Below are 10,743 nucleotides of genomic sequence, written 5' to 3' on the forward strand. Positions count from 1 at the left end.
ATTGGTTTATAACTCTCACGTCTATTATTAGAGTAGCCCAATTTACTACCTTTTGTACCGCAAACTTAATGACATTCTTAATTGAAGTAGCTTTTTGTGTCAATTGAGACCAAGTTTCTTGACGAACTACTTATTGACCAAGTTTATTGAGACAAAGTAGCTTTATGTGCATTCAGGGGAAATAATTCCCGTAAGTGTTGGGCTGAACTTGAATGTCACGCTACTTTATGGACAGCTTTAGGAAGTAACTAGGTGAAAAGTGTGTGTGTATTAAGGCAAATTTGAATAACAACAAAGTTCATATTCATAAAGGATGTTATATTTAAACATAACTCAACCGCTAATGCAAGTCCTCAAGTTGTATGAAAAGATAGGGATGATATCAATAACCATATGTAACAACATATTTTAGAAAAATGACAGGAACAAAACTACTATGACTATAAAGTTCATATCATATAAATTCAAGACATAATAATAAGTAAAAGCAAACTAGATTTTCCCAATTTGTGAATGATTGATGTCACTCTATCTTCCATTTGGTTCAGTGAGCCTTGATCTGCACCCTACCTGTTCTAGAAACTTAGTAAGTCGCAAGTGTTTTGCAGCCCATTGTTCAGCCAACTTTTGCTCCTTGCTTTCAGCATCTCTTCTCAGCCCTGCCAACTGCTCCCTATATTCTGCTTCAATTCTATCCAATGCAGCCGTTTGCTCCTCCCTCAGAGCTTTGATTTTCGCTTCGATTTCCTCCATCTTCTCCCTCCTTCGCCCAGCCTTCTCAGACTCCAACTGCAGCTCCACCCTGCTTAACCGCCATGCTGCCTCCTTCTTATGCCCGGCCAAAGCATGATGCACTTCATCCAACTCCTTGCAGCACTCCACTAGCTCAGACATCACCATGTTCTCACCAAATGCTAGAACGGCCCCGTGAGGCGCCACATTCCCCAAAACAAGAGGACTAGCATTGTCCTGTCCTCTGACGGGGGGCTGCATCCATGGAGGAGGCGCTGCCACCGTCGAGGGAGAAAGACTAAGAGTCACAGAAGGGGAGGGTGGCCTCACAGGTGCAGTGCCATTGGAATTGGAAAGCCAAGACGGAAGCAAGGCTGGTGCAGGAGCCGGTGCATCAGCATGCAGAAAAGAACTGTTGGAAGTAGCCATAACAAATGATGTTGATGTTGATGTTGAAGGCCTTTCTTTCACTAGCTTCTCTGCAAAACTCTCAAGGATATGCTCGTACTTGCTATCGTTAATTGGGTCAATGGTGCAGTTATTCCCCTTTGTTTCCCTTTGCTGCTTCTCTTTGAACACTTCCCACCACTTCCCTAACCTCTTTGCTGTGCGACCAGGGACTTGTGCTGCAATTTTCTTCCACTTGTTGCCGTGTGTTGCTTGAAGGTTGATGACTAGACGCTGCTCTTCCTCTGTAAGAGATCCTTTCTTAATGCCGGGCTTGAGGTAGTTCTTCCACCTTTCTAAGCATGACTTGGCATCCCTGTTAAGAGGTGTGTTCATGCGCTGAGACACCAGATTCCATTCCCTAGGACCATACTGTTTGACATATGCGCGTAGTAAAGCATCCTCTTCAGCTCTCCAACGTTGCCTATCCTTCATTTCCAAGTGCAAATCCCACAACCAGTTGCTTGGAACTTGGAATCTTCATGATGTCTCTACAAAATTCGTGACAATTTATTGCATCAATTCACCAGAGTTCCAGAGAGAAACAAACTAGTATGGGGAGGGGGAGTGTTTGATTTTCAACAATTTCCAATCATATGTGCACAAATGACCAATTCCTGAATTCTTATTACCAATGCCTTCATACCATGTTCAAAACAAGCATATAACTCAGGTAAATGAAGAAAAGACAAGATCATCCTCCATGAATATATAGTTAAACACAATACAAAACTATCTGTAACAAGAATTGACCTTATATTCAATTGGGATCAGACAGAGATCAAAATGATTAAGCCATTAATAAAAACTTAACATGTTGTATTTATTTTAAAATACAATCTACCAAAAGAAACAGACACAAAGATTCTGCATCATTTTCTCTCTCGCTTCACTTGTTCTTGTATTGCAGTAACAGACATGTTAAAAAATAGAGTTCATGCGACAATGCCAAATACATGTCAGATATCAGGAATGAAAACTAATATGCAATGAAGCATCTAACAGAAACAACAATGCACGCAACATACATTTTGTAAGAGATCGCGTGATAAGAACAGAAATGCTCAAGGATCAATACCTTCAACTTCAAAGCAACAATTGTTTTTTTCTCAGCCTAAGTGCCTACAACAATACCATTCTTTCATAATTTCAGTCAGTGAATCTATATAAAGTCTTTTTTTCATGAATTAGTTTCATGTGCTCTTCTAACATTACAATCAAGAACCATGAATGAGAAAAAACTGCACTAGTGTCTGCACACCCCTCCCCCTCACACGAAACAGTTCTTGACTAATTTTTCAATCACTGGTTTAGATTATTATCCACACACACAAGCAACAGTTATGCACTCATCAATTCATGAACAGACCAAAAGGGTGACTCAAACAGTGTTCAGAGCATCTATTGCAGGCAGACACGAAGACATAATGATTAACCTTAAACACTCGAGGCGATGGTAATTAAAACAGAGAGCAACAGAAAAAAAAAAATCAACGAGCAGCTACAAATTCAGGAACTTTATGAAATAATCTGAAGCAACACCAAAGTAAGGGCACATAAACCGAAACATGTAGCACGATATTGACATAACATCAAAGCACATCAAGACACTAAGACAAAAACTGAAAAGAGCTTCACTGCACTTTCTCACTAGTAACAAATTCACATGAACCAAATCCTCAAACATGCACACAAAATGCAAATATCATAGCAAAACCATAACAAACATCACCAACAAATTTACAAAGCAACCCGTTTGATTTTTAAAAGAAAAACTCAAGAATCCACTTAGCCACAACCTACAAAAAAAAAATTTTGAAAAAAAAGAACTTTTTTTCGTACTAGGTAGCATAGCACAGTACCCCAAATGGTTCATACACGCCACGTAAAAAATGGAGGCACCACAGATGGTTAAAAACGAAAAAGATGAAGAAGAAATGCTCACCAAGGTTCTTTGTGTGTGTGAAATGAGAAAGGAGCTATGAGGCGTTGTTCTGGTCCATGAAACAACGGCACCAAGTTGAAGAAGTGGTGAGTTCTTAAACAGAGAGAAAGTGGAAACCGAGGTTGGAGAGAGTGTTGGAGTAAAGACAGAGAAGTGAAGTAAAAATGGACCAGAGAGAGAGGAAAGCGTGATAAGACAAGACATGGAGAGAGACCCCACAGTATGACAGAGAGAAAGAGAGGGTACGTCAGTTTCAGCGCTTAATATGCGAGAAAGAAACCCAAGGGCACGCGAATGATAAGGGACACACATCATATGATAACTTTCCTCATGCGCCCTTAACGACTTCACTCTAATTGCTAATTACAAGGATAACGATGTTTTTTAGCAACTTACAAGGATCAATTACAGTTACACTTAAAATGTTGCTTAGTTAGTTGGGTCTTTGAAACTCATTAGAATATCTGCGCATGATTTCAGGAGTTATTAGTAAGATTCTTACATCCGTGATCATTTTAAACCCACACGTAGCACATCCTTGTGTGAATTTCAATTTTTATTTTTATAGTATTTTTTCTTATAAATATAAAGTATATCTTATTTAATTTAAGTTACTAACTTTATTAATATAATATTGACGTAACAAATTAAGTAAAACTTTGGATTAACATAGGTGATCTATATTTAATCAAAATTTCACCCTAAGATGCACCAAAAACAACCAAGTATGTGTTTGGTTTAACTTTAGTTACACACAAGGTAAATATTGCTTATCATATTTGAGTTCTGTGAATGAGAATTCAAACACTTTCAAAACTTACTTTCTAAACCGGTAGAAAATGTGATTATATTCGATAAAATTAGTTGAAAAGTTAATAATTAAAAATTGAATAATTATATTATTAAATTATAAATATTTGATAAAATTAATTATTGAAATAATTGAAAAGTGTAAAATATCTAAAAATTAATAAACTCCTGATTTATTTAAAAAAGTTAAGTAGAAAATTTAATAAATATATTAGGAATAAAAAGGGGAAAAATATAAAAAAGTTAGAAGCTAACATTTAAAATAAAAATTAAAAGTTATTAAAAGAAGCTTATTTATCGAACAATCAAATGAGATTTTCAGCTAGTAATTTTTTATTATGAATTAGCTTAAATGTCTTGTTGAACACAACCTGTAATTAATGTGTGATAAATGAACTATGTATCATTTTAAGATGACTTTTTTTACTAATAGTATTAGTACGAAATCATTTCCATCGAAAGCAATAACAAATATTCATCGGAACCTTGAATACACACAAGGTGTATATTTTCTTACCCGCACTATTTATTTCATATTCATATATCAAACAAGATTCAAATCACTTGATTAAGAGGATAAAAGTTACTACCACTTATATCAACCATTATTGATATTTTGAGATGATATCGTGTTATGTTAAAAAAAAAACTAGTATGTCATGTTATTAGGGGTATGAAAGTGCAAGTGTATGAAGAAGAAATTGAAGATTTCCAAAATGACATTAATAGGGAAAAATTTAAGAAAAATAAATAATATTAAATTTTATAATAAATAGAATCAAAATTTAAATTTTATGAGAACTAAAATTAAACTTGTGTCGTATCAAACAAAATGCCCACATATACCATGTAGAATGTTGATGTGTAACATTGTCAATAACATTTGTACTCATTAATAAAGTTAAACTTAACTAAGGACTAAGTTGGGATATTACATAATTGGGGAATTCAAACTTAACATTTATAATTTGAGAGATTAAAAGCAAATTTTATTATATTTATAGGGATAAAAAATGTTTAACCTAATTAAAATCATAAAACTAAATTAAAACTTTTAATTTAATAAAAAAAAGATGAAAAGTTAATGTATCGTAATCTTAATCTTAATTATAAACATGCAAAGGAAATTATCCATTTTTTAAATGAAAAAACATTTTATGAAGAATATAATGTTTATGTATTGATGGTGTAAAATAATTTTATATCATCATTTAATCATAAATCACCATTTAAATTACTTTAAAATAATTATTTTAAAAATAGTGAATTATAATTGAATAATTACATAAAACTTTTTATACACTTAATACATTTTTTTCTCTTTTATAAATCATAAAATAAAAAATAAAATTTTAATGTAATTTGCTAAATTACACATATTCTCACGATTTTAACTTTTAAAAATTTTAATTAATAAATTTATAGTACTTCAAAGTTATTAATCTCTTTAAATTTTAAAATGTTGATTTACCTGTCCACGGTTTTTTTTTTTCTTATAAGATAAGAGTTGCTTAATACATCTCTCTCAAAGAAAAGAGTTGCTTAATACAGACTCTACAGATGCATGTATTTGAATTTTGAACTATGATTATGATTCAATATCAATACCTTAGAAGAATTAAACCTTTCTGGTAGACCCCATTTATCTGTGCACAATGTCCCTGCACATCCATAAATAAAGATGACAGGAAAAGAGGCCGCACACAGTAGTATTTGTTATAACCAAAAATAAAAATAAAATAAAATTTATGTGCTTACGTCTTGCAGGGAATTTGCTAGCGTAATCGTTACTGTGCTTTTCAAATAACGGCTATTCAATAATCTTTTACCTTTTTCATCTATAATATTTTGCCCATCTCATCTTTATTTTTTGAAAATTCATTAATTAAATTCTGAATTTTTTAATTAACTTTTCAGATCTTATAGTTACACAAATTCTACTTTTTAGTTCACATATTTAAAAAAACTATTTTAATTTTTACACATATTTTTGTCTCTAAACATAATTTTTTTAAAATTATTTATTATTGTCTAAACACATACAGATTAAAAGGAATTAAAAAATAACATGTATAATGACTAAAATGAATGTTTTTTACGTATATAAACTAAAAGTAATTGCATAATATTTATACTGTGTAATGATTCACTAATATATATTTTTGCCAAGATTATTATAGCAAAATGATTGTATAAAATTCAATGAATGGTTGTATAAAATTCACTGTCATATTGCAACTACATAGTCAAAGATAGAGTATTTTTAATTGCTATATTTGTTTCAATATCAAATTATTAGATCATGTGAATTTTAGAAAGACATGTTATTTGGTCTTATTATTTTGTTAACCAAGCACTATCATCAATATCATCCTGATGTGCAAAAACATTGTATGATTATTCTTGAGTTGCGGTTATAGAATGACATCAACGTAGGTGAGGACTGAGGATTAGTTATATCTCATTTCGATGACATAGCAAAAAGCATACTATTGACCGCAACATTGGAATGTGAGCACAAAGGTATACTCAGATTATAGGATGGATCACTTTAGGTATCGTTAGAGCCAAAAAAAAAAAAAAAAGAATGTAAAAATGAGAACTTATATAAAAAATTTTAAATTTTCTATCATTTCTTCCTCTCTCTTTTTTGACACAAAGGAATGCACCCTTAGTAACCCACCATACCAGGTTTTTCTAGAGACTGAAGCAGAAAATTCACGTTCAAAAGAGTGGTACCTAATTGACTAATTCTAATATTGTAATAGTAGTATATTTGATAGCATGAAAGGGAGAAGTACAAATGATCCGCACAATTAAACTAACTTTGAGAGTCCTTGAAAATGATGATAGATACTATATATATATAGTACTAAATGAGTTTGGAAAATAGGAAATGGTAATGTTAAATGCATATTTTGATTAAAGTTGGGAGAATTTAATTTATTTTAGGAATAACAATATTTCCTTCTTTCATTTGGTATATTAGAATTTGTTATTGAGAAGTTAAAATTTATAAAAATACTTTCCAAATGTTAATCCAAATATAGCCTTTTTTAAGGAACACAATCGATATATAGCCTAAGCCTATGTTTTGTTTGAAGTTATAAAAGTACTTTTGCAAATTTCAACATAAAATTATGTTTCCAATGTGTGAATTGAGAAGGAAAGATTTGTTGTTTATGTAACAGAAGTATTTTTGAACTCTCGGAACTAAATCAAAATATGCACCGATATGATGCTTATGAGAACGAAGGGGCAATTTTACAACACAAATTGCTCTACATAATGTTTTGGCATCCATGTCTTCATGTGGTATCTGTATGAATCTATGAAACCCTTTCACTATTTTCATCTTCCATACCATGCTTAAGGACAATGGCCTTTTTTGTTTTGGTATACTTATTTATCCTTATAAGCTGGGTATGAGGGGGAAAGTTATTATGTTGGAGTTGGAGCTAAAAGTAATCCTTTGTATCTTAGAGGTTGTTCTGAAGTTGAAGGAAGAGTTTGTCCAGCATTGGAGGTCAATATCCAAAACAAAGACAAGTAAAATAGTAAATACTTTTGCATTAAATAACAATATGACGAGAAAATTGTTTTCTACCAATACTGTTTTCTCATCATTTACAATAAAATGCTGAACAAACTCTTCCTTCAACTCTAGAAAACAGTTTTACAATAAAATGTAAATATGTTTACATTAAATACCAATGCATTTGAGGTCATTTTATATATACTTTGTTTTCTACCAAATAATCTACAAATTCATCTCAACTTTTTTTTCTCTCTTTTCTTTTGCTTTTCCTTCGAGTTTGTTCGACACAAAAAAATAAACTTGAGAAATAAGATGAATAAAAAAATATGAATGAAAATGGGTGAAAATCGAATAAAAAAATATTTGAAAAAAATAGATGAATAAAAATAAATGAAAAATAATATAAAAAATAGCTAATAAGTCTCACAACTTTAAGTTTCTTTTTTCATTTATTTTTCTTCGATCAAACACATTAATTTTTTTTTATTTCACTTATTACTTTACTCTACTTTTTCCCTACAAAACAAAGGGACCATTTCTTACCTAAACCAAACATTTTACTTCATCTGATTATTATTATTATTATTATTATTATTATTATTATTATTATTATTATTATTATTATTATTATTATTATTATTATTATTATTATTATTATTATTATAAGGTCCAATTAAATTATTCAGATAAAAATTTAATTAATTTATTTTAAAATATTAAATTTATATTAAATTAATATATATTTTTTTACGACTATCCCTGTAAACAAATTAATAATTGGCGTTAATGATTTATATTTCTCTCGTTGCCACATTCTAAATCTTACTTTAATTAATGACATTTTTGTAAAAAAATAATTAGTACATAATTTTTTTTTTCATAAAAACATTTTAAATTAAACTTCATAAAAAAATCAAAACGCACTTTTAATTTGGATATTAGAATAAAAATTGAAGGGAAGTATTAATCTGATGATTTGATAATAAAAAAAAGAACAGTATTTATTGTAGCAGTATTGCGTTTAGAAAACATTTTCCAAAGAAGACAAAGCACTGAAATGAAGCAGTGGGAGACAGGAAGAGAAAGTTGGAATTGGACAAGACAAGCCATGGGATGGGAGAGAGAGAAAATGCTAAAGCTGGTGCAATAATGCAGCACCACACCTGACTCTAGCGTTGGTTTCAGCGCTCTAAATTTCTTTGCCTTTCCCTTCTTCAGTCCAAACAAGGACAAGTGCACTACGACAAATCTTCTACTCAACACACTACACAATATAAGGAAAAAAAAAAAAAAAGAGAGAGAGAGAGAGAGAAATAAGGCTCTCTTTAAGTTGCAAAGAGAAAAATAAATTATTAAAGAATAAAATGGAATGAGTTCGTTTTATTCGTGCTATTTATATATTAATATTATATTTTTTTAAATATAAGAAAAATATATATTTTTTCAAATATTTGTTTGGATAATTGTGAGTTTTCGGTTTTTAAGTTTCAAATGTAATTTTTAAAACAAAATATATTTAACAAAAATGGAACTGAAATAATTTTTAAATTATTTTTGAAATATTTTTCATTCATTTTCAAAATCATGAAAAAATATTTTGTGAAATTGGTTTTTAGTTTTAATATAAACACATATTTGTCACATTTGGCAATGATATTTTTTGTTGCAATTGATGCTACCATCGACACCACCACGAATACCACCTGTCATTGTCACCACCACCACCACCGTATTGTTATCACTACCATTGTTATCGACATTATCATCACCACTATCATTAGGATATCATTGTCACTAGCATTATTACCACCACCACAACCACTAACACCATTGGTATCACTGCTAGAGATGGGCATGCGGTAAGCTTGCCCCATGAAGCCCACACCCATGAAACCTGTAACCTACAAAGCTGCATTCTAAACGAGTTTGTTTTTTTGAACTTTCACCCATTCGCATAGCCCGCGAGTTTTGCGGGCCAACTTGCATTCACACAAAAAAAAATAATTAAAATTCTTAAAAATTGTGAATTGTTTAAATAAATCATTCTAAATGCACATAAAATAAATACAATACACCGCTCTAGTCACTATCACCGCTATCGTCATTATCACCACCATTACATGACCACCACTATCGTTGTCACCAATATTGTCACTAATACAATTGACATTGCTACCACCACCGCCACCACCACTAATACCATTTTTATCATTGTCACCACCAATGTTGTTGTCATTATCAATAATACCACCTTTATCACCACCAACATCCCCACCATTAACTGTCACCACCAACATTGCTATCGCCACTACATTGTCAATGTCACCACCATCTGCATCGCTACCACCAACGTCATCTCCACCACCGTCGTCACCACTACTGCAATTGAGACCATCACTGATATTTCTATCGTCGTCGTTGTTGCTAACATTACCATCATTATCATTGTTGTCACCATCACACAAAAACACTCTTAAACTAACTTTAATATGATATAGAACTTTCACAATGAGTTTATTTAAAACTAATCATACTTTAAAAACTAGTTTAAAGTTTTTTTAAACTAAACCAAAAAACTCATTATTTTTTAAAATTTTGAAACTCAAAATTTAAAATCACCTGAAACAAACCCTTGGTTAGCGTGCCATGTTTTTTTCCTCTTATATTTGAGATTAGAGGAAGTAATCTTTAACCAAATTTAAAGTAATTATAAATAGTACTAATAAAATTTTAAAAAATAGTTGTAAACTAACACTATAATATATAATCATAAGAAAAAAAATGTTTCTACATTAATAATATAATAACCGTAAAAAATCTAAAATAGTAAAAAAAATATCATAAAATTAAACATAATAAAGAAATTATAAATAACAATAAAGTGTTACCACTACTAAAATAAATGTTTTCGATGATGGCGCATCTACGACGGTTATACAAAAAATGTCTTAAGAAAAAGGACGATGACATTTTTGTAAATAATTGTAACTTTTCAAAGACGGTTTTCTGGAAATTGTCTTTGAAAACGTATTACTACATCGGTTTCGTGAAGAATCGTCTTTGAAAACACATCTAACTTATTAAAAAGGCATGTTTCTCACTCACTCGTGCCCACTCACATTCTTCAACAATCGCCTCTCTCATTGACGGAAACCCTAAGCCCCAATCCTGCGAAGGGTCAGAAGCAGAGGCTCCACATCCATTCCCTGACCAACCCCTTCTTCTTGTGCTCCAACAATGACCAACTCGAACCAATCCAAACCCCATTCTC

At 31.2% G+C, this 10,743-nt stretch overlaps 1 protein-coding gene across 1 annotated transcript; it reads right to left on the minus strand.

Moving 5' to 3' along the window:
- Positions 1–297: 297 nt before the first annotated feature.
- On the minus strand, positions 298–3,281 carry LOC114418932 (transcription factor AS1-like). The gene is made up of 2 exons (XM_028384495.1): positions 3,125–3,281; positions 298–1,670 (listed from the first exon to the last, which is right to left on the minus strand). The coding sequence occupies exon 2, from the start codon at positions 1,612–1,614 to the stop codon at positions 529–531; it is 1,086 nt and encodes a 361-aa protein (XP_028240296.1). The 5' UTR covers positions 1,615–1,670; positions 3,125–3,281; the 3' UTR covers positions 298–528.
- Between the last annotated feature and the right edge of the window lie 7,462 nt (positions 3,282–10,743).

This window comes from Glycine soja, chromosome 7 (assembly GCF_004193775.1).
Source record: "Glycine soja cultivar W05 chromosome 7, ASM419377v2, whole genome shotgun sequence".
Taxonomy (NCBI): Eukaryota; Viridiplantae; Streptophyta; class Magnoliopsida; order Fabales; family Fabaceae; genus Glycine; species Glycine soja.